This window comes from Gallus gallus, chromosome 23 (assembly GCF_016699485.2).
Source record: "Gallus gallus isolate bGalGal1 chromosome 23, bGalGal1.mat.broiler.GRCg7b, whole genome shotgun sequence".
NCBI classification, from domain to species: Eukaryota; Metazoa; Chordata; class Aves; order Galliformes; family Phasianidae; genus Gallus; species Gallus gallus.
This window is the reverse complement of record NC_052554.1, coordinates 5,700,245-5,724,468: the sequence shown is the minus strand read 5'-3', so window position 1 is coordinate 5,724,468 and position 24,224 is coordinate 5,700,245. Positions and strand designations below refer to the sequence as shown.

General features: G+C 64.3%; 1 protein-coding gene across 10 annotated transcripts in view; it reads right to left on the bottom strand.

Annotated features, from left to right (window-relative positions):
• The window catches only part of MACF1 (microtubule-actin crosslinking factor 1), a 114,705-nt gene extending 93,942 nt beyond the window's left edge, over positions 1-20,763 (bottom strand). For 6 of the 10 annotated variants that reach the window (XM_040651833.2, XM_015297905.4, XM_015297900.4 and 3 more), the window contains exons 1-2: positions 20,634-20,732; positions 19,447-19,687 (exon numbers count right to left, since the gene is read on the bottom strand). In XM_040651833.2, the coding sequence (XP_040507767.1) occupies positions 19,447-19,666 (220 nt within the window). In that variant the 5' untranslated portion in view covers positions 19,667-19,687; positions 20,634-20,732. Of the gene's footprint in view, positions 1-9,416; positions 9,581-19,446; positions 19,688-20,633 lie in introns of those variants that run through there. The other 4 variants (XM_040651835.2, XM_040651834.2, XM_015297903.4 and 1 more) reach the window with 2 other exon arrangements.
• Positions 20,764-24,224: the final 3,461 nt, after the last annotated feature.

The window sequence follows — 24,224 nt, the reverse complement described above, 5'->3', positions numbered from 1 at the left end:
ATACAGCACGGCAGTGCTTTCTTTTCCTGCAGCCCACGGGCTGGAGGAAGGCAGGGCTTGAAGGAGGGCAACTCTCATAGGAGATACCCTCACAAGACAAAGCTTTCCCTATGCAGCTCCTAATGCTGAAGCCCAGCCCGAGCAGGTGATGCTCTGTTATCCTCGCAGCTGCCGCTGGGGCACCGGGTGGGTGATGGTGATGGTGATGCTCCGCATTCTAATGGTGCCACTGAGCGGCCCCACCCGGCACATCTCAGCCGCACAGCGCACAGACGTTGTGCTGTGGTTTTGCTTCTCACTGGGGCTGCAGAGCCCCAACCCCTGCGGTGAGTCAGAGCCGTCAGCCCAGCCCTGCTGGGGCCGCGCACACACGGGGTGTGGGCTGTGCCCCAACGCTCCGCAGCCCTCAGCAACCAACCCCTTCCCAGCACTTTGCTCCGCTCTTTGGGCACGTGGAAAGTTATTCTGAATTAGAATTGGGGTTCGCCCTCACAACGGCTTCCAGGAAGCGCTGAGATGAGAGCGGAAAGCTGCGAAACCACAACCCAACAGCCACCAGCCTGGGGAGCACCACCAGCAAACCGTGAGGGACCCAAAAGCACTGTGAGGTTTTGCAAAACCGAGCACAGCGCAGCTCTCAAATGCCACGGGGAAATCTCAGCCACAGCCACACGGCGCTCCTGCAGCGCTGCGGGCCGGCAGAAAGAGAAGCAGGCAGGGGCTGAGCGCTGCTTGGCGGAGCTGTGGCCCAGCACCACTTAAAAATATTCCAGCACAGCTCCCATCTGGAGCGATCTGCTTTTTGTTAAGGCAGGGGAAGCACAGCAGGAGAAATGCGCCTGACAGCGCTCACCCGGCCACCATAAATAGCAAAGGGACACTGCACCCCACGGCAGGAGCTGCAGGAGCTGCTCTCCCCTTCCCTGCTCGCCCTGTCCCGTGCTCCAGCAAAAGGCACTGAGTGCTTCCAGCTGCTGTGTCCCCCCAAGGAGGGGATGCTGTGCAGCTGGACGAGCCCTTTCTGATAGGAAAGCAGAGGTCTGGGGGTGACAGCATCACACCTATGGCAAAAACATCGCCAGATAGGGGCCTGCAGGGAGCGCTTTGTGCCAGCAGCCATCAGATGCTCTCCCAGCGGAGGACACAGAGCAGCCAACACCACAGCTCAGCGCTGCCCAGCAGCCGTGCTTAGGGTGGGCAGCACCACGGTGCCGACACGCCGGGGTCACCGCAGCCCCACAGTTCAGCACTACATGCTTCTTTCTGCTCAATTTAACGTCATTTCCCCCTTTGCTTTCAATGCTCCTTTTAATGGCACAAGCTGTTCCTCGAAGCTATTCCCTGCTGCTGCAGGAAGCCCACAGCGGCTGTCACTCAGTCGGTCAGAGGAGCAAACGGCTGCTGCGGGCTTTGGGGCGCTCCCGGGATGCCCTGTGGGCCGGGGAGCCCCCCCAGGCTCAGCCCCACGCGGTTGGGGCCCCGGCACGAGGCCACCCCCAGCCATGGAAACCGCCCCATACACAAACACCAGCAGCTAATTTTAGTTCCTTGCAAGGCGGCTTCTGCAGTTCTGACTGTCGCCTCGGCCCGAAAAGGAAACGGGCGGGGGGGCAGCACGCATCTCCTGGCTCACCAGGAATCCGGGGTGGGGGGGACCGGCCCCACTCCATGCCTGTGCCCCCACGCTTTGGGGTGCCCCGTGTGGCAGCTCGCAGCCCTATGGAATGACCGGAGCGTCGGCACGCTGCATCCCATGGCTGCTGGCTCCTCTTCCACACTCCCATCCCAGACATCCACAAAGCACTGCCAAAAGGCTGAAAATAAGGCGACCCCCCACAGCCCACCCCACTGGAGGAGAAAAACGTCTTCCAGAGGGTCCCCTTGTAGGGATGGACCCAATGCTGAGCAGAGAGGGCACAAAGCCACGGCCCAGTTCCTGCAGCCAGAGCTGAGTCACAGCTGGTGGGGGCTGTGCGAATGCTCGGGGCTGAGCCCCCCCGTGCTGTGCGCCTTCCCGGTGAGTAATGCTGTGCGGCGTGCAGCACTGCCGGCATCTCCTTATATGACTGAGGACGCTGCTGGCACAGCACCTCCACATCCTGCAGCTCTCCAGCACCGCCCAGGGCTGTACCCCAGCACTGGGGCGAGCGATGCCGCGGGGATGTTCCCCCACTCCTGGAGTGATCCATCCTCGGGGAGGTACCCCAAGAGGCACCCGAAGCCACGCTGCCTTCAGCCGGGGCTCACGTCCAGCAGCACGGCCCAGGCAGGCGGAGGTGGCAGCCAGGTGGCACTGTGGAAACACTGAAGCACTCAGACCCGGGCGCTGCTGGGGGGGGCAGTGGGAGCAGAGCGGGTCCAAGAACCGCGGGCACCTGGGCAGCACCCATGGGGCGGGGTCCCAATGAGCCCCTCCTGCAGCCCCAGGGATTCCTGCAGCCCAGCCGGCCAAGCCCATAGAAATACCCTCCATCTCTTGCAGCAGGTAGCACTGCCTGGGACAGCAGCTATGAGAGCAGCGGGAGCTCCTCGTGCCTGCCAGGGCACAGCCGTGTGACTGCCGTGCAAGTGCAGGGTTTCCTGCTGTGCTCACTTTTCCATTTCTGATGTTTTTTTTACCACCTCTCTGGGAGTTCTGAGGGCACATCTCGGTCATTTACGGCAGCGGCTCAGAACTGCCAGGGAGTGAATGATTTTTGGATCGGGGAGCCAAGCCCTGGGGACGGGTCCTGCTCGGTGCAGCAATGAGGAGCACGTGGTGGCGGCTCCAAGGGGTGAACCGAAGGAAGGAGGAGCCGCCGTGCCCGCGCTGTGACCCACAGCCCCACATCACATCTCCGCATGCACACGAGGCACTCCAGAACATAATCTGCTCAGCTCCGCATGACTGCACCCCTCCACCCCCGGCAGCACCGCGCGGCTCCGGAGCGGCTCAGCCGCGTTCTGCGGCTCCTCCAGGAGCTCAGCGCACCCCCAGCGCAGCCATCCCCAGGCACGGCAGTGAACGCGGCCGCAGACAGACGCCGGCCCGGCTGCAAGCACGGGCACAGCCCGGCGGGCGCAGGGCTCGCTCCACCCTGCCCTCGGCGCCGGAGCCATGGGAGAGGGAAGCGAGAACAAAGATGACGTTTCTTCTGATCTGGGCTGCTCAAAACAAGGCGGGACGGGCGGGCTGCGGCTCTCCCGGCTCCTCCCGGCGCTGCCTCCGCTTTGAACGTCGCACCGCTACAGGTGAATCAGCGGCTGCTGCCTGTGCGGGCACGGCCTGCGCGCTCCAAACGTGCCGCGCCGCAGCGGCAGCATTCCTCGCGGGGAGCGTTTCCTTCTCGCTTCCGTCAGCCCTCACGTGGCGCCGCGCTGTGCCGAAGGACGGGGACGGGGCAGGGGATGGGGCTGGGAAACGTCTCGGAGGGTGAGTGGGAACCCCCAGGAGCGGCGCTCCCCACAACCAGCAGCCCCGTGAGCTCTGGTGGGCGTCCCACACCGCAATATGGGGGGGATGGCTTTAAACTTAAAGGGGAGATTTAAGGGAGATGTGGGAGGAAATGCTTTCCCCAGAGGGTGGTGAGCGCTGTGCAGAGCTGGGCTGCCCCTCCCTGCAGGTGCCCACGGCTGTGGATGGGCCCCGGGCAGCCCGTGCTGTGGGGGCGGCTCCTGGGTCAGAACCGGCTGATCTCTAAGGTCCCTTCCAACCAACCGCCCTGCGCTGTGACTCCACAAGCCGGGCGTGCAGCTAACAGAAGGTTTTCCTCAGCCCAGGGCTGCCCAGCGCCAGGCCATGACCGTGTCCTCCAACCCACTGCCACACGGACGGAGCACCATGAGTCAATGTTTAACCACAGCGCAGGGCCCCATTCCACCAAAGGTCGGCCGGACGCGGCCCGGCAATGGCAGAGATAAGGGGGACGCCTCCATCCCCAGCATCAGCAGCAAAATCTGAGTTCCAAGGAACTCGGAAAAGGAAGTGCTGATGATAAGAGCGGAGATGTTCCCCTTTCCAGCAGACGTCTGGGCACCAAAGTCATAATCACAGCATCAGAAAAGACTTCCCTTCCCAGCATGGGCCTGCCGGGATGGCAGCGCAGGGAGCCGGGCTGGGAGCACACCGGGAACGGCCGCGGCACCGCGGGGCAGCGATGGAGGGACGGCCGAAGCAAACGTGGCTCCTGCTGCGTTCACTCTGCAAAGCAAACAGCAGAGCTGGACTGCCACCTGCTCACGGCTTAATCATTCCCCAGGAGCGAGGCTTGCCATTAACCCTTGGGTTGGGGCCTCATGCCCGGGGCCCCATGGAGCTGAAATAGCTCAGGAGTGGAACATTTTCCTCTGTATCTGCGGTGAGCTGCGCCCAGCTTCCCGCAGCCCCTGAACCGGAGCAGGAACAGGAACAGCCAGCACCATGCACAGCCTGGCCTCTCCTTTGTGGGGCTGTTTTTGGTGTCCCAGACCCAGCAGCTTCCTTCAAGGGGTGACGAGCTGCCAGCACCATGTCTCCACAGCCCCGAGCACAGCACGTTTCCCTCCAGGGGACCCCAAAGCGATGCGGGAACCCCCCCTCCACAGCCAGGTGTGGCAGAGCCGCACAGGAACATCACAGGCGGTGTGAGCTGCATGCACACAGCGCAGCACTCCATGCATGCAGGTAGGGCGGCATCTCCTCCAGAACGTCTCCAACTCAGCACAGCACAAAGCCAAGCACTGCGGCGCAGGGGATGGTCGGTCCCATCGCTCCTTCCTTCGCATTGACAACCTCCATCCTTCCACCTCCTGCCAGCACCCCGGCTGATTGCTGACTGCTGGGGCCGTTGGCTTTCTGCTGACGCAGAACTTCAGGCGTTATTTCATCGCTTCCCACTTCTGAGCGGCCTCCCCTGGAGTGGCACCGGGCGCTGGCAGCCGGCCGTGCTGCGTGCGCTCATCGCACAGCGCTCCGAATCCTGCGGGGACTCCGAGCCGGGATGGACAAAGCACAGCCCCATCCAGGAGGTGGGATTGGCGCTGGGGGAGGCGTGAGGATGGGGACAGGGTGTGCAGAGGTGTGCAGAGGGGAGAGGCGGCCTCCAGGAGCCATGCACAGCCGGCCCGGCCGCACGCCCACGGCACGCACACGTTTGCCTGCCTTCCCAGGGGCCTGTGCCGACACGGCGAGGTGGCAGCGTTCCCAGCACGGGGGAGGACGAGGAAGCCGATGCCATCTCCGGGTCCCTCCCTTAGCCCTGCGGCCACGGGGACAGCACACCTCCGCGGAGCCGAGCCGCCGTCGGGTAAACAGCAGCTCCTTAATTCCCAGCACGCCCCGCTGTCACCTTGGCGGGGAGCGACGTGAAAACAACCCCACGGTACAGCTCTGTGGGCACAGCACTGTGCGGCATCCTGCACTGCTGCGCTGCAGGGCTGAGCCCCCCACGGCAGGGCTGGAGCTGTGCCCGGGATGGACAGACGGACAGCCCCAGTAGGACGGACAAACGCCGACACGACGCAGACAGTCCCAGCAGAGCTTGGGGCCGCTCAAGGCCAAGCTCCGCACTTCCCACAGCAGCTTAGGAAGCAGGAAAGCCGGCGGGGGGAGAGGCTGCCTGAATCAAAACCCTTTTTCTGCCGGCTAACAAAAGGCCTGGTGTCTCCGCAAACAGCCTTGTTATTCTAACTCGAGCCGAAGGCCTCTTGGCAGCAGAGGAAATAGGAAAATGTTGGGCGAGTGGGATCTATCCACACTTTGTCCTGGGCATGCAGGCCAGCAGTGTGTTTACATAGGGCACGGCCCACGCACGGCCCCTCCGGCCCCACATCCCTCCCAGCGACAGCTACACGTCACGGCACAGAGAAGTGGGGAACTGCAGGCAGGGGAGCCGGGCCACCACGTCACCCCAGACCACAACACCACCCCGGGCACAGGGCCCGAAAGCCTGGATATGGGATGCGCAGAGTTCCATCTGAAAATTGAGGTCAAAGAGAGCCCAGCGACGGATTCTCTCGCTTTCCCCTATAAATAGAGGGCAGGCAGACAAACTCCAGCCCTGATCTCATTAGATCTCCCAACTAAGCAGCGTGAAACCTGATTAGCACTGAGGGGGTGGGTGGGCACACGGCGATGCCAGCATCCAGTGCAGCGCGGCTGGGCAGCAGGACAGCCGGAGCTCCCATCCCACTGCAGAGCTCTGCTGTCCCATGGATGCTGCAGGATGTTGTTGGAGCCGCTTCCCAGAGGAAGGCAAACAACCCGCAGTGCACACAGGCAGGATGGGGACGCGCTCGGGGCACATCCGCTCCGTGCAATGCAGGGCACCCGGCTGGGGCTGCACACAGAAACGGCCCTACTGCAGCTGCTGTGCCAGATCCTCGCTGGAGCAGAGAGGAATTTTGGATTAGAGCAACAGGGGAGGCAGAGGCCTGACACCTCTGTCCCTGCAGACCTGCTCTCCCACAGAGAAATTTAATCCTCATTAGAAAACACATGAAATAATGCAGTTGCTAACGTTTCTCGGGCAGCTCAGTTAAAGCACCGGCACAGCGCCGCAGACAGCTGCCGGGTCCCACCAGCCTGGCCCAAGCCCTTATGATGCTCTTCACAGGGCCCAGCGGGACCCATCTGCAGCACACAGCCACCTGCGGCACACCGGGGTGGTGGTGGGAGCGCAGTTTGCTCCCAGGCTGCCCTCAGCACCCCGGAGCAGCCCCAGCCCGCCCGGCCCCCACCCCGAGCGCAGATGGCAGCCCGGATCCCTTATCACAGCCGGCCACCTTGAGCCCGGGGAAGCCATCACATGATGGGACGAAGGCAAACGGTGACGGGGGGACAGGCTGCAGGCAGGCCTCACTCCATTCCCCACAGCTCCCCTGGGCCGCCACGCTGTACCCAAGAAACACTCCTCTGTCACAGCAGAAACCCACCGGGACAGCCTGAGCACCGCCTAACAGCACAGCAGCACTGCCCGGCATTGGCACACAGGGATGGATGGATACAGCCTCTACAGCTGCTGCTGGAGGCTCCTTTCCACACCCCAGTGCCCACCCACCCTTCAGCTTTGGGGTTTGAGCACAGCTGGGATGCATGGAGCATATCAGAACTGGTGTGCAGCTGTAGCAGCAGGTGACATCACACGGCCCAGGACAACACCTGTGCAAGGGCAGCCAGCGATAACCTCTGGGAGCTCAGCTCAGCTGCAGCTCTGCTATGCTGTGGGACCGCACAGCCCCTGTTCCCAGTGCCCGGTGTGCTGTGCGTGGGGTCAGGCTCCAGCAGGAGCTCCAGCAGCAGAGACTGAAGGATGCAGGAGCACTTCTGCTCCCCTGCAGACCGCTGAGAGCACTGAGAGCGGCTCTGGCAGCAGCAGCCCCACAGACACAGGCCATGCACACGCCTGGGAGGCTGCAGGGACAAGCAGAGGTCCACACGAGGATGCTTTGCCACAGGGAAAATCTGAGCCTGGCTCCCTCAGGGAAAGCACGTGGCAATGACAAGGTCAGATGCAGCGGGGAGATTAGCCCGAGTGCACCGAGAAGGCCAGAAAGATGCTGGATTTTATCTGGCTTCCAAGTAAACAACAAACTTCTGAGAAAGTGAAACCGGCTGTCGTCACATCCCCGCGGATAAAATTAACCCGGCAATAAATTTGTAATCAAATGGGCTTCCTGAGCCGAGCCCAGGGCTCTCGTCACCTCAGGGCCGTGACAGTCTGCTGCCCCGGGAAACCCGAGACAGGAAGCTTCCAGGGAGGGCTGGGCGACCTACATTATCTCCTCTGCTCCCAAAACGACCTACAGCCCCACAGCAGCTGAGGAGAACCCCACCGCCCTCCCCCCAGCACCCCAAACCCAGGGGAAGCAGAGCTGGGGGCAGCACCCCAAGGGCCGGGGGGAGTCATGTCCCCAGCACTCTGCAGGACAGCATCCTTTGTTCCCGGCGCAGGGCTGGGAGCTGGCAGCACCACGCAGGCGGCCATAGGGGACGGGGAGGGGGGTGGGAGCCCGCTGGGACTTGGCACTGCTGCTGGCACCGCGCCGGGGGTCAGGGGACTGTACTTGCACACAGCCATTTACATATGAAACAGCCCCAGCTCCAATATCCGCTGCTGCCTCCACCTCCCTGGGGAGATGAATAGAGATGGGGGGAGATGGGAAAAGAAACCAAGCTGGCAATAAACCCTCGCTTCCCAGCAGCTTTGTGCAGCCCCGCTGCTCTGCTCCAGGGAAGCCTGGCCGGGGTCTGAGAGAGCACACTGAGCTCTGGCAAACACCAAAGCATCACCACGACGAGCACAGCACAGCCATCTCCCAGCAGCAGACGGCTGCAACAAAGGCAGCACCGCTTCCACGCTCAGACGGTGTGGAGGAGCCCGGAGGACGCGGGCAGCTCCCCGTCCCTGCACACAAAGGGGTCCCCCCCCACTCCCGGCCTCTCCCAGCACAGGGGCACCTTCAGGCACACGCACGGCGATGTCACACTCTTTGCACACTGATCCCCAGTGCCAGCTGCAGCGGCGCAGGCACCATTTCTGACAGACACCGCAGCAGCATAAGAAAGTGAATTATATTACCCCCAGACACGATAGCTCAGGGCAGCTGTCAGGCACAGCGCAGGGCCGGGATTAACCCCCTGCAGCAGCCCCGCTGGGTGGGGAGACGGGCAGCCGGCCGGGGGACAACTCCCTTGGCTCCCTGCTAAATTAAACATGGGATTGATTCACCTCCGCGTGCAGCAGGATCAGCTGGTGCAGCCCAGCTGTACCCGGGGAGGGCTGCAGAAGGGGCAAGTCAATGCGGGGCCATTGGATGACAGGTGACGGCATCCCGGCTGCCTTCTCCTTTCCCCAGCGCGGCGCCATTCTTTTGGCAGCAGATCCCAATACCTGGTGGGTGAGGGGCCGGGAGCCCCCAGAGCCAAACGTGGGAATAGAAAGTGAAAAAAAAGGGGGGAAAAAAAGGAAAGAGGAAAAAAAGCGATGCACGTCCCCATCCTCAGAGGCTGTAAAAGCTGCTCGGAGCTGATCGCAGGGCAGAGAGGCAGCAGGGAAGGGCTGCGTCACCAGCACAGAACGCGGAGCTCAGGGTGGAAGAGCTGCAGTGAGAGCAGAGCCACTGAGTGCCACCGCCCCACGGCACAGACACTTTTCTTATTGTTATTTGCAAGCCAGCCTGCATTGCCTCTGCTCCTCGCAAGGCTGGGTTACCCGGAGCCGCTCACTTCGCGCCCAGATACGCCCCCAAACACCCAAAGAAAAGACAAAACAGGGAAGGGGAGCGGAGCCACGGAAGCGCGGCCTCTCCCGAGCGCTCCTCCAGCGGAGCCGACCATCCCTCCCCGCCCCGGGGGGCATCGCCTCCCTCCAGATCCCACCCCGCGGGCAGCTCCCCGGGTCACGAGGGGGACGCAGCTCGGCCCCACGTGCCGCCCCACAGCCGCGGGGTGGCCGTACCTCTCAGGGTGCTGATGCCGCCCAGGAACCTCCTGTATTCGTTCGAGTCCATCGCACTGCCGGGGGCCCCGCGGCTCAGCAGGACGCATTGGGCTGGCGGCGTCCCGCAGCGCAGCGCTCGCCCCACCACCGCTGCCCTTTGGCCACCGCAGCCCTGCGCTTCCTGATCCGAGGACTGCGCCGAGACCTGCCCTGGATGAGGCCACCCCTCCTTCTTGCAAATGAGCCGCACGCCCGGCCCCCACCACCTGCCCCGGCCGGGGGTCGCGGATCGGATGTCTTGTAGGTATTTCAGGCCGGGAACGGGGAGGGGACAAAACCCCGGGAGGGCCGCAGGCAAGTCAATGGGAAAGGGACGCGCATTCAATGAAATGCATTGCAACACCCGGGGTGCCGCAAGACCCCACAACACAGCCCGTGCCCCGGCTCTGCCTGCAGCACCAGGAGCCGCGTGCCACCCACGAGGCCTTTGCAGCACCAGGAGAGCGCTTGTTTTGTTTTGCAGCATCTGTTGGCAGCAGAAACCACCGCGGTGTGACACGGGGTGCCCACACACAGCGCCCGTCCCACGGCGAGGGGCTGCGCCGGGGGCAGCACTGTGTGCCTCTGCAGTCCGGGACAGCTCGGAGTTACAGCGCACACCCTGCGCTCTCCCTGTGCCACCTGCCCAAGGAGCTGAGCGAGACCCGCTGTGCAGCCCTCCATACAGATCCTACGGACGCAGCGCTGCCCGCGGCCCCACACACAACCCCGGCACGGCCCCACAGCGAGCGGCCCTATGCGGATCCACACTGCCCACACACACCCAGAACCGGTTGGCCCAGCCGGGACCGCTGCAGGCGGGCGCACGGCGGGTGTAGCGCCTTCCTACCAGAACCCCCAGGGCCAGCTGGCGCTTCTGATCCCAACAGCTGCTGATCCAGCAACCCAACAGCCAAAATTGCTCCCGAAACTCCAACGGGAAGCGCGGCCGGGCAGACGGAGGGTTTGGTCACACCACTGCCCCGCACAACCCGGGCACGGTGACGCCGGGTTTGGGGAGCTGCAGCCTGGGAGGATGAACCGACCCGCAGCCGTGGGGACGGAGCCCATCATTCATTCTGCTGAGGGGAAGCAGAGCTGAGCGCTGATGAGCGGCCGCGCGGAACAGCGCGCAGAAGGATGGGAGTGCATCCAGCAGCACCGCAGCACAGCGCTGCACCCCACCACCGCCGGCTGCTGTTGGGCAGCACGAGGAGCAGAATGAAGTTGCTGCAACAAGCCGAGCTGTCACCGCTATGAACTGCGCAATGGAATTTTCCTCTGGAAGAAAATAGAAGAAAAAACAAACAAAAATTCCCCAAAAGCTGCTTCTTGTTGATAATGGGGCTGCAAGAGGGGAAGTGGGAACACAGGGACAGAAAGCAGAGGCACAGCCACCACCAGGGCTCTGCTGCCGGCATGGGGACACCAAGCACTGAGCCCGCATCCCTCCATCACCGCCCTGCCCAGCAGTGGCCTCACGCTACAGTGGGAACAAAGCTCAGGGATTGGGTGCAGAGCAGCTGCTGAGCATCCAACTGTACTCACTTCTCTCCCTTCCTGGGAAAGGGGAGAGGTGGGATGGCACCAGGATGGTCATCCAACACAGCCCTAGCAAACCCCAAACCACGGGCACAGGACACGACACAGCAGACGATGCTCCAGTCCCCACCACTGCCTGCAGAGCTGTCACCTTCACTTTGTCACTTTGTCCCTCCGGGCAGCAAAGGCAAGAAGTGCCCCGGATGCAGCCAACCCCACCACCTGCACCCTCACCCCACAGGGTGGTTTGGGGAGCAACAGAGCTCCCTTCTCCCACCCTGATGGGGTTAAGGCAGTGTGGGTCTGACACCAGACCCGCTCCCCAGCATCCCGGCTCCTCTCCCCTCGGGAACGCCAGGAATGCCCGGCCTGCAGAGCACTGCAGCTGGCCTGGAGCCGTGCGGCCATGGGGACAGGGCACGGATGGAGCCCGCAGCCCCAGCCCGAGGAATCCCAACCTCCCCAGCACAACAACTGCCTCGCAGCAGGAATCGCAGGCATCCCGAGCAGGCAGGGGGTGAGATGTCTGCACGTGCGGCGCACGGAGCTGCCTGCAAGGAGCGCGGTGCGGGGATGGCCACGTGCTCCCATGGCAGTGCCCGCGGGGTGTTGGCATCACAGCTCGGCCTGCACAAACAGGAGCTGCTCCTCTGGAGGGCTCTCATAGCAAAGCTGCCCAAGGTCAGTCCTGCGCAGCAGCCGCACGTCGGCCTCCTGCAGGGAGGGCAGAAGCACTCCTGGAGCTGCAGTTTTCTGCTGGGACCTTTTGCCAGTTTCAGAGAAAGAAAAACAAAAACAAACCAATAACAGAAGTCGCCCCTTTGGCTGACCTGGAGTGGGGCACAGCGGTGGGATGCAGAGTGCTGGGAGTTTGCCCTCCTGCCCCCACAGACAAACAGCTCCGGGGTCCTTGCCCCAGGAGAGCAGAACAGGGGATAACCGTCAGGAGGCTGCAGAGCTGTGCCAGCGCTGCTGGGAAGTGCTCCATCAGCCGCCATCCTCCAGACCTGAGCTGCAAGAGAGGAATAACAGCACAGGGAGAAGGGGGTGTGCCCAGGGACATCAGTGGGACCATTACCAGGGGCAGAGCACGCAGTGCTCACTGCAGGGCAGCAAACGGGAAATGAGAAATGGAAAAGAGGCGGCCAGGCTTCATTCAGGGGGAAACAACACGAAGGCATTGCATTCAAGTCACCGCAGAGCCCCAGCCAGCAGCCCTGCTCCTACTGATCCAGATCACCGATAAACAGCAGAAATTATGGGGCAGATGGGATTCCTGGAGCTGCAGCACAGTGTGCACACGGGAGCTCCCTGTACCACGTCAAACAGCCCCACGTCACTGGGGCTGATTCCAGACAGCAGAGGGGTCCCAGCCCGTCCTCTGCCACAGATGCTGGGAACATCCCATAACAAACCCGGGTCTCACGTCACCCCACCCACAGCCAGACACCAAACGCCCACAGTACACAGCCCCATGCCCATGGGAAGCCCGTGCTGCAGATCCCCCACCCCGCATGGGACCCATCCGCACGCACAAAACCTCACAGCCCGGCTCGGAACCACACTTCCCAGCTCAGTAACACAAACATCCTCTGTGCCTCCGGGAGCGAGCACAGCTCAGCGGGCTTCCCCCGATCCAGAGCCGCCTGCATGTCCCCAAGCCCTGGCTGCATGCCCAGTCCCCCAGACAAGCGAGGGCAGAGCTGAGGCATCAGTTCTGGGCTTTCAGCAAGGAAGGAAGGAAGGGGAGGGAGGAGCTGGAGGCAGCACCCAGCAGGGATGCTGCGAGCGGGGATGCTGCAAGGCTGGCTGCTGGGGACATGGGACAAGGACACACAGTGCAGCGCTGGGCAAAGGACCGGGTGCCCGTGGGGACAGCAGAGAGCAGCGCCCTGAGCAGCTCGCAGCCACTCACCCACCGCCACCCAACAGCTCCTCTGTGCCCGGAGTGCCCCGGGGGTGGCAGCCCGGTGGGACGAGCTGCGCTGTGCCTCACGTGGAGCCCACGGGGCAGGTGGGGATGGCTGTGCCGGGTAGGGACGTGCAGTGCAGGTGATGGCCGCGATCAGCCCTGTAATTACGGCAGCACCGCTCCCCGTGCCGGGCGTGTCGTCACCGCGCTGTCATCGCGCCCACCGCCCCTCCTCGCCCTGCGGCACCGCTTGCCTCATCCTCCATGGAAAACACAGCTGGGATGCAGCCCCGGCACAGAGCTCAGCTCGGCGAGGTGAGGTGAGCCCCACAGCCCTGCAGTGCCACCCGGCTCTGCCCGCTGCTACCCACTGAGCGGCGGTCGGTGCGCACAGCTCCTTCCTGGAGATGCGATGGATTTGAGCTGACAGCGTCGGCTCAGCCCCACACAACCAGAGCTGATTCGGTGCCGGAGGTCACAGACCGCACCCGGACCAGAGCAGAGCCCACGGGAGCTCCTGCAGGGATGGCAGGAATGGTGAACCGCAGTCAGGGGTTTGTTTTAGGTGCCTATGAAGGGATTCATCACCCTTGGTATTCAAACAATGCCGTCAGAACGCTTCCAGGAATCAGCAAAGGAAAAAAAAAATCCCTTTTACATGGTTCCCCCCGGGAGGTCGGGGTGATCCCCTCCCTCTGCTCTGAGCCCACAGACACAAAGGAGAGCACCAGGGACGGGGCTGGCGGGCACCCAGCAGCCGGGACAGCAGCCCTGTGCCCCCCTGGGAAGGGAGGAGAGGGCCGGGCACAGCCCCACACAGCGCTGTGCCACCTAAGGAAGGAGAAGGAGGTGCCGCCAGCGGCTCTCGGGCCGCCCCAACCCACAGCTGAAATGAGATCAAAGCTGTCCCGCTCCAGGTACCACCAGCACCGCGTCTGTGCCAGCGGTGACCGCAGCGCTGCCGCCCGCAGTGCCCGGCGCTTTGCTCTCTGAAGCACGTCGGCATTCTCCTGGCACAGCGGAGCGCCCACCGCCCGGCACAGCGCCCGCAGCCACGGCCCCGCGCAGGTGGAGCACTCCAGAGGCCCCACCGCGTCCCACGGAGACGATGACGGCACCGCGAAGGCAGCAGAGCGCCGGGCAGGCGGGGCAGGGCGCGTCCCGCCATGGGGAACAGCGGCTGCAGCTCCTGCTGTCCCACCACAGCAAAGCAGTGGCTCACAGGTCCGGCTGTGCCAGCTGCAGCCCGTGTGCTGCGTCGCCTTCCTGACCCCCAGGCCCGCCTGTATCAGAGGTGCCGGCACCTCCCGCTGCCTCCCAGCAGCAGAGCCAGCAGCCCCAGGGGGCATCCGTGCCATTGCCACCGTGCCCAGCCCCGTGCAGGGGCAGCTCCTGAGAGGAAGAAGCATTTCCTTCCACAGCGCTGCCCGGCCCCGCTGGCTGCACAGCCCTCGTGCAGCTCACACTCATCACCGCCAAGGAATGATGTTTATCTTTGCAGGATGGAATGGGAATGGCAGCTCAACGGCCACAGCTGCCATCCCTGCGTCTTCGGGGCTGCCCACCGGCCCGACAGGGCGCAGGTGAGACCCAGACACACCATGCGGCCACCTTTCTCAGCACAGAAAAATCAGTGGGGAAAAAAGAGCTCCAGCCACACGAGGACCCCAAGGAGCCCCAGCAGATCCGTGCCATGGTTATTCCCCTCCGCACAGCACAAGGACTCCTTCGGGCCCACGTTGTCCCCTCCCTAACAACAGGCAGATGCGGTGACACCCATCCCCTGCTGCTCCAACCCCAATGCACAGCACCACGGAGATGGGAGAGAAAGCAGGGAGGGCGAGGAGACGGACTGGGAAATGACTGGGAGATGGATGTGCTGATGCTGCAGCTCTGAAGTTCTACCCATGACCCCCCGAAACATTAATTATCTTGAAGGAAGGATTTCACCAGGATTGATTAATGTTCAAGCGCTCTGAGCACAGAAATGCAGCGCCGGGTGCACCTGGGCAGTCAGCAGAGCCCCTGCAGTGTGGGGCCGCATCCCAGCAGTGATTTCCTGCAGGGCAAAGCGTGGGGCCAGGCTGTGCGATGGGAGCAGGGCCCAACCCTGCGCTGGTACTCACAGACAGACCCCTTCCTCCTGCTCAGAGCCCTCCACGTCCACTGCAGCAGCACATCCCAGGACAGAGCCATCCCCAGAGGCCCCACCGCTGCTCCCAGTGTGATGTTGGGAGCGCGTGGCTGCACGTCCCGGCATCACCGCCCAGCAGTGAGGCAATGGGGCCGGGACTGCACCAAGCCCCTGGGTGTGACACCACTGGGGTGCACCTGGGATGCTCAGCCACTGACTTCCAGGTCCACAGAGCTCCCCGTGCCCCCAGGGGGGGCTGAAGGCGACCAGTTCAGTCTGTGTGCACACACTGAGGGCGCTGGGAGCTGCAATCAGCGCACTTCACAGCCCCGCAGCCCACGCGTCCCCCCATTCCCACTCCCACCCGGGGCCGGGGTGCAGTCGGACGGCTCAGCCCCATGCGGCGCCCACGGCTGTGAGCAGCACAGTCCGGCAGCAGTGCTGCAGAACACCTACCTGCCAGCCCAGTCACGCTCAGCATCGCGGCTGCCTACACCGGGAGGCTGATAAAGAAAGAAATGACGGGGATGTGCCATCTGCTTAACCCCTGCTCTGCAGTGAGAGAACAGATCTGCATCCGGGAAACGGGCACCCACTGCAGCAGGACCCACTGGTCCGGCTATAGGCAGAGGCCCCATTGCTCATTTGAACTGTAAAGGCTATTTTTCATTAAGCAGCTCTGTGCGGAAAGCTGCTCCCCGTGTTTCTGGGAGCTCACACTGCAGCTCCCAGCCCAGGCAGCACCGAGAGCCCACCCGCCCTGTGCTGCCGGCCCGAGGCCCGTTCCTAAGGGATGAGGTGGGGGAGGGATGAGCCGGGAGAAAACCCGGGACCCAGCAGGACAAGGAGAGCCCCGCGGTGGGGATGAGGCGGCATCCAGCAGCCCAACAACCCCACGGATCGCTCCCATGCAGCGCTCACAGCAACGGCGAGAGTCCTGGAAAGGAGGGGAGCTGGGAAGGGAAAGAAGGCGCAGGAAAGCCTCAGTGCCCGAGCAACAAACACTCATTTCCCGTACGCCGAAGGCAACCCGTGACCAAACTCACTGCCAGCCCAGCGGCGCAGCCACCCCCAGCCGGGTATTTCCAGCCGGCACAGCGCGGCGCGGCGGGGCTGAGGGCAGCGGCACATCGAGAAAAGCGACGCGGGGCGGAGGGGCGGAGAACGGCCGCGCCACGCAGCCCCGGCACCGCCGGCACGGAGCAGAACCGCCTCCCGGCGCCGCGAGCGTTGGAGCGCACGTTGGGCACCGCGGGGTCACACCGCCCTCCCGACCCCCGGCCCGGGGCGGCTCCCACCGCCCGCGGCTCAGCGGAACGGACCCGGGCGCAGAGAAGCGGTAACGACGGGGGAAACGCGCGGCCCCCGGGATCGACCGCGCACCGCCGGCACCGCACCGACACGCGGCGCGGGCACACCGGGACACCGCACACCGGGACACCGCACACCGGGACACCGCACACCGGGACACCGCAGCGCCGCGCGGGGGCAGCGGGGCCGTGGGAGGCCCACCCGGGGCGCGGAGCCGCGGGGACGTTCGCTCGCCCCAACCGCAGAACCGGAACGCTGCAGCCCCGCAACCGGGAGCTGAGCACAGCCCGGAGCAGCGCCGGGCCCGGCGGGCCTCCCGCGGAGCGCCGTACCTTTATAGCGCTCCAGCACGTCCTCGTAGGCCTGCACGAACTCCTTCTCCTGGCTGCGGTCGGCCGGGAGCAGCCCCGGCACGTACCCGGCCATGGCGGCCTTTGTGCCGGCGGCCTCCGAGCAGCGCCCGGCGCGGCGGTCTGTGCCGATCTGCGCGGCTCCGCTTCCGCCCCGCGCCGCCGCCCGCGCCGCCCACGGCCACGCCCACCCGCCTCGAGGCCACGCCCCCCCGCGCGGGGCCACGCCTCCCTCAGACGACGCCCAGCGATCGGCCCCGCCCTCTCTGGCCCCGCCCCCTCCCCGCCCCACCGACGGCGGCACCGGGAGCGCCGCGCCCTCTGGCGGTAGCGCTGGGACGGCACCTCGCGGGGGCGGCGCCCGTCCCGGAGCGCCCCGCTGCCCCCCGCGCACCCGGAGCCCCGCGCGCAGCGCTCCCCCGTCGTCCCGCCGCGCACCCCCAGCACGGAGTCCCGGTGTTCCCGGCTGCCCGCAGCGCACCGGGGATGCCGCGCTCGTCCCCCTCCCCCCCCCGCCCCGGCTCCGCCCCCGCCCCGATCCCGTCGGGCGATTCCCGGCGTTTGGGGCCGCCGCAGGACGCGGCTTTTTGGCCCCGGCCGCGCCGTTCCCATGGCAACCAGCGCTGAGCGAGCGGTAACCACGGCAACGCACAAAGCCCCTTCCGCGCCTCCCTGGCACCGCCGCAACCCCGCACCCGTCGCCCGGCGGCACCGCATCCCCCGGGCACGGCCCCGCACCCGCACGGCACTGCGGGATCGGCCCTGCGGCACCGCCCGCTCCCAACCGCTCGCGTTGCCCCCTCCCCCCTCCCCGTGCCCCGCGCACGGAGCTCAGCGCGCAGCGGGGGTCGCGGCCCCTCCCCGGGATCCCCTACGGCCGCCCCCGCAGCGCCGCTCCCCCCGCACACAACGCGCTGAGCGCTGCCGCTGTGCTCCGGGGGGACAAAGCAGCGGTCCCCGCAAACGCGTCCTGAGTGGGGACGGAGCGGAAAACACCGCCACTGCCGCCCGGGGCTGCTGCACCCAGCGCTGCCCGGTACTGCTGCCCGGTACCGCTGCCCGGATCGCTGCCCGGTATCACCGCCCAGCACTGCTCCAAACCCACACAGCAAACCCAAACCCTGACCGCGCTGCCCCGCAGGATGAGGGGTAAACGTGTTTGGGGTCCTTAAAGAGCGGCCGCCCCACCGCAGCCGTCACCCCCAGGAGGACACGCGGACCGGCAGCCCCCACTGCCAGCCGCTCTGCCCCGCGTGGGACACCGCCACGTCCCCATTTCCTCGCTCCGGTGGCCATAGAGGGCACCGTGACCACCCGGCCCCACACCGACAGCGCTGTGCCGGCGGTGTCACCGCACTCCCGCAGGGCAAAGAGAGCGCGGGGGGGACGGGAGGGGGCTGAGAGGGGCCGAGAGCTGTGCACGACCCCGGCGCTGTGCCCGCAGTGTCCCCGCAGCGCTCACAGAGCCCAGCCCCGCAGCAGCCGCTGCCCCCGACCCGGATCCATCCGGGTGTGGGGTGAGCGTTGTGTAATGCAGAGCTCCGAACCAACATTTCAGCTCGTTTGCAAACCGCTGACACCAAACTGTCTCCAATCCTTTCTTCCCGGCTCGGCGCTGTCTGTTTGCACCGCGCGAGTTATTTTTAATGGGAAACCCGCATGAGCCCGGATTCTCTGACATCCCTTTGCCTTTAATCATGGGTTGGATCGACCCAGAGCGACGATGGCTGCTCGGCGTCCCCATCCCGGTGCCCGCAGCGGGGCTGTGCGGGTGGGACGGGACCGGGGCGGGACGGGGCGGCTGTTCGCTGCCCGAGGCGCTGGCGGTGGGGCAGGGCCGGGCCGGGCCGCACCCTACGCATTTGCCTCCCCCCGGTCCCAGACGGCGCTTGCAGAGCCTTCATTTGAATCAACTGGTTCTTCCTGCCCTGAGCACGTGAGAGCGCACACAGCCCCGTGTGCCCGTGCTGGGGATGGGTACTGCGGTGCTGGGTGAGGCGGGGGCTCGTGCTTTCCCGTGGGCAGACCAAAGTCAGGGTCTGAGGTTTCCCTGGGGCTCCTTGGAGGGGTCTGGAGGTGCCAACATCCCAGCATGGCTGTCAGCATCCTCCTCCTCCACCCTGCAGCACAGGCTGCGCCCTGAGAGCCCTCGGGGGAACTCGGTGTCCCCATGCCACCAGCACAGTCAGGGCTCAGCGTGGCCCTTCGGTGTGGCACCGGCTGCCCCCAGAAGCCATCGGGGTGAAGGAGCAGCCCCGGCACACAGCCAAAGCCGGGAGGAAACCCCAAACCTCTCAGGGCGAATTCCTGCCTGAGTCTGGCCAGGGGCACTGCTCCAGCAAGGAGCCACTCAGCCCTTAATGAGGCCTCCTAACGTCACCCAACGAGCTCCGGGGGTGACCCATCATCAGCTGAGAGCAGGACCTGAACCGCAGCCGTGCCCAAAGCCGCCACGGAGCCAAACCTCACCACCACCAAAGGCCACATCCCCCTGCCCCGTGCCGGGCTGTCCTCCCCGCTCACTTGTGAGCACCGTTCCCAACCTCTGGGCACAAACACACCCAACAAGGGCCACCCCAACCCGTGCCAACCAACAGCCTATGGCAGCTGATGGCCACCACGCCAGGGTCACCCTGGCCGTATTCTCCCCAGCGCCACGGAGCTCCAAACGTGGGCACCCCGCGCTGCGGCTCTACGGGGGACGGCCGCTGCCGTCACCTCCACCACCGCTGGGAGACCCCACCCCGGGCGCTGCGTTACCTGCAACTCTGACGACCGCCCTCTCGGCCGGGTCCAGCACCGAGTCCTGGCTCTTCCGCTTCTTCTGCTCGTGCAGGGGCAGATTCCAGGGCAGGGTGTCCCCGGGGGGGCACGGGGAGAGGCTGCCCGAGCGCTCGCTGCGGTACGACCGCTCGCTCCGGCACGACCTCTCGCTCCGGCACGACCGCTCGCTGAGGGTCTCCTCGTCGGAGGACGACATGGCCCCGGCGCGGGCAGCAGCCTGCGGGAGGAGCGAACACCGCGTGACAACGGGACAACGGCCGCTCCCTCCCAGCGCGGGCGCCGGGGGACAGAGGAAGGACCGTCCCACCACGGCCACGTCTCCCCCGTGCCGACGTCCGCACGCCCTCCCGCCTCGGGAAATAGGCCCTCCCGCCGCTCCTGAGCGCTGCCTCAGTTTCCCCGCTGCCGGGAAGCCATTGCCCCGGGAATGGGGCCGGCAGCGCAGCCACCCCTCCGCCCAAAACCCACAGTGGCATCCCCGGCACCGGCTCGGTGCCACAAAGCACAGCGCAGCCTCTGGGCTCCATTTCTTTGTGCTCGGTGCAAGCAGAAGCCATCAGACCCGCGCTGCCCTTTGTACCTGGGTTTTTTCCCACCGAGTGGGAGCAGCCTTAAAAACCCCATTAATTGTGTCAGGAGAAAATGGTAGGGCTCCCTGAAGCGAGCAGGGGGAGAGCTGTGTGGCACACACACGCTGGGCAAATGAGCACCTTGCATGAGGCGTATTCAAAATAATTCCCATTGTATCCTCTGTCTCGAGCAGGGAAACGCACCCGAAATGAGTGGGGCTCCCACAGCCGCTGTGCCACAGCCCTCCATCGCGCAGAGCCTTTCCTCATCCCCATCATTTCATCAGCAAAACGCGAACAAAGAGAACCCCCCCCCCCAAAAAAAAAAAAGATGGAAAGAAAGGGAGAATGGCTTCCATGACTCATTCACCCCCACCGAAAAGCTGCGGAAAACGCATCCCGGCGTGCGGGCAGCCCCAGCGCGGGGCGGTGCGGGGCCGGGAGCGGTCTGCGGGTGGCCGCAGGTGCGGGGGCAGCGCGTCCCCAACGCCGCCTTTCCGCGCTCCATCCCCGCTCTCCGCTGCCGCCCGACTCCACTCCATCCCCACCCCGCAGCCTCTCCCGCCGCATCCCCGCTTCCCCGGCCCCGCTCACCCCCGGCTCGGTGCGGTGCGGCGCCGCGCGGCCCGACTCGGTGCGGGCAGAGCGCGGCGTTCCCGCTCCGCTCCCGGTGCGGCCGTTCCCGGCGCCGCCGTACGCTCCCGGTACGGCCCCGCCGCGCTCTCCCCGCTCCGCCGCTCGGCGCCTCCCCCGGCCCGGCCCGGCCCTGCCCACCGGGGCGGTAACGGAGCGGCGGGGGGGTGCTGATGCTGATGCCCGCCCCTGCGCCAGCCCCGCCGGGTACCTCTACATCGGGCCACCCCACACCGGGAATTCTTCAGGGCCCCCCCAGCACGGCGGTTGCCCGAGAGTGCCCCCACCCCCAGTGTGCCCCAAGCCCCGGTGCCCCCCCCTCCCTCTACACGCACCCCCGTTCCCAGGGCCTCCTCAGGGCACCCAACGGCCCCCCCGCCCCCATCCCGCCCAGCCTTCCCCCCATCCCTGCCTCCCCCCGCCGGCTAATTACAGCGCTCATCGATCAATCGCAGCGGTGCCGGGAGCACAGCGGGGCCACGAGAGGGGTGCAGGGGACGGGAGCTCCACGCCGCGGCCCCGGGCCGGCACAGCTGCCTCCGGGGTGCTGAAGGCCGCCGGGCCCCATCGCCCCCGTGCCCCGGGGTCTGGGCGCAGCCATCCGCTCACGGCATTTCTCTTCAGCGGGTTCTCATATCTCATCTGAATCCGTCCCACGGTTATCTCCCAAGCACTTCGGGTGAGGGGCAGATGACGCTGAGCACCCCGCAAGGAAGGGATGCTCCGGAAGCAGCCGTGAGAGCCGCGTGTTTCCCTCCAGCTCAGAGGCAGAGCAGGGAGGAAAGCGCGGGGGAACGCTCGGCTGAAACCCACCGGGGGCGGCTGCCCAAAGTACGGCCTCAGCACGGCTGGGGACGCTGAGCCCAACGGCAGCAGAAGGAGGGGAGAAAATCACACGCAGGGCTGAGCGCCGTGGATCTGTGAGCTCCGACGGTGGCCCTGTGGGATGCGTCCCTTTGTCACCTCTGCTCGGGGCCACCCGCTGGGGTTCGGCCCCATTCCTTCAGGAGACCTCAGAGCAACCGGGCAAATTTGCACCATATTAAATCCCAAATAAATGAGGAAAGGCGGCCAGGAAATACAGCCTGTTCCAACCTGCACACATTTCACACCCAAAATGCATTTCCAAGGTTCCCTCGCAGTGTGTTGTTGCTGATCTGGATTATTTGTGCTGTGAATCTGGGTTAAGGCCACGTGTTGTTTTGCTGCACGGGGATGGGGAGTCGTTATTCTGGGCTGGGAAGGCGGGGGCTGCAGCACTGACTGCACTCATCCTCCTGAGCCACTCCATCCCATTCCTGCAACGTGGAACGGGTTCATGGATGGATGCCCCATTGCTGTGGGTGACGCCATTGGGGCCTCAGCCATGCGGTGCAGATGAGCTCTTGGCAGCTCTGCCCGGGGTCGGTCCCCCTCTCCCTCATCAGAGCCTCTTCCAAAGCCCGCAGCTCCAACCGCCTTTTCCCTGACTTTGTATCAATTATTCATCTCCCAGGAGCTGTTTGTTTCTCTCTCCCGCACAGAGCTGATGTGAGCAGCACTCATGGGGCAGCCGAGGCCCTCCTTCCTCTCCAGACCCCCAACAGACATCAGGTTGTGGGAAAGAGGGAGGAAGGACCTCAGCAGAGGAGAGCTCCGTAGTGCAGTGTGGGAGCAGCACGCAGTGCGGGTGGGAAGGCAACGAGAGGCTCCTGGAGCTGCGACTTCAGCCCCATCCCGGCCCCTCTGCCTCCATCCCCGCTCCTCTCCGGAGATGCATTTGTCTCTCCACGAACTCAATGTTTGTCATCGGCTCCTTGATAACCCTCCTTATCAGCCCAAGTTTCCCATTCGGCTTTTAACTACAAGATGTGTCTCAGCTGCTCTCCATCCCCGCTGCAGCACCGCTTGCCCTCGGCTGCATTCACATCTATTGCAGAACAATTAGATTTGGGGTCGGTCTAAAGAGCCGCTTGGGAGGCAGAAGTGTTTGGATCTGTTTCAGCATTTCCTCCGACATCTGGACAGCTCAATTACGAGTCACTCCCAACAGCAGCAGCTCACCGAGGTTCTGCTCTGCACTTCCTTCTCTCCCTGGAGATGCAGCTCTCCCAGTTCAGGGCCGTCCCTGCACTTCTTCACAAAGCAGCGACCACCGCACCCGAAACTATTCCTATTCCTGCCCATTTCTTCACACACTTTTATCTTTCTGATGTTTCCCCTCATTTTTGCATCCAAAGCCTCCCCTCACCTTTTGTATCTGGAACTCTTTCATCCGGCGGAACAGCAGCAATATTGGGTAAGTTTTCCTCTATTGGAATTAATCACCACCAAACAGTTTTCATATCTGAAAGGGCCAAAGATATGTGAGGGCTTTGGGGCTGTTACTGAAAGTGACACAGCTGCCCCACCTCCGGCAGCTTGCAGGCACCGCCAGACTGATTCAGAGCTCATGCAGACAACGCCAGGAGTCCCCTCTCCAGAGTCACACCTGGATCCATCCAGGGCTCAGCAATACGGCCATGGGCAGGAAATAGGAGGAAAATACTGAAATTGGTGGTAAATGCATTTTTTGGCATAACCTAGAAGAGAGAAAACTCAGGCACAGCAGTGTGCACCAAACAGGAGCAGCCTCCCCACATGGAGGGCTCAGCCCTGAGCTCCCAGCAGCCCCCACACATCCACCCACCTGGGCTGCAGCACGGCGCCCAGCCGGGGCTGGGGGAAGGGAGCAGCCTCTGTGGGCTGACACAGGTCCTACAAGGGGCAAACTCCCCCGGGATGGCAGCGTGGGCACCGGTGCCCCTCGGCAGAGCCCAGCCCTGCCTGCTGCAGCTGGAACCACGCTGCTGTCATCTGTTGTCTCAGCGTGGGGATTTGTGAGGATCGGGAACCTCGCGTGCTCCACCTGGATCAAAGATTAAGCATTAAACCCACAATCACCGGTATTAAAACCTTGGATTAAAACACAGACATTTCCCCTCTCAACTTCCAGGTACTCCACTGCTTTAATGCTGTTACAAAACTGTGCTGAATTTGGAGGGACTGGGGAAAAATCTTCCTTTTAAAAGGAAGAGCACATTGGTGCGGGCAGTCCCAGCTGCCAGAGCCCCGGGCCGCTGCAGTCAGTGCACGCTGCACGCTCAATAGATTGAGCTGACACACAGCATTACAGAGCAAAGCCTCCCAGCCACTGCGTGGGGGGAATCTCACACAGATCGAAGGGGTGGGAGAGAAACTGAGCCCGGATGTTGATGTTGCTGCCCAAATCCCAGTCAGAAAGAGCTGTTTTAACCAGATTTTCACCTCTCAGGCCAATACCACCAACTGGAAAGCAGCCCGGGCAGCCCAACAAACACCAACCACGTATCCTGCCTGTAAAACCACACGGGCATTTTTCTTAAGAAGTTTTCCAGGACACATTTGGATGAGTTTTTTTACTCCTTTGGGCCGCTCCACCATTTCAGGGCTGACTGCCCTGCCTGCAGGTGTGAGCATGAAGGAACCCATTGTGGCCCCACAAGAGAAGGGCACAGCACCGGCAGCTCCCGGCCATCCCCAGCATCACGGCAG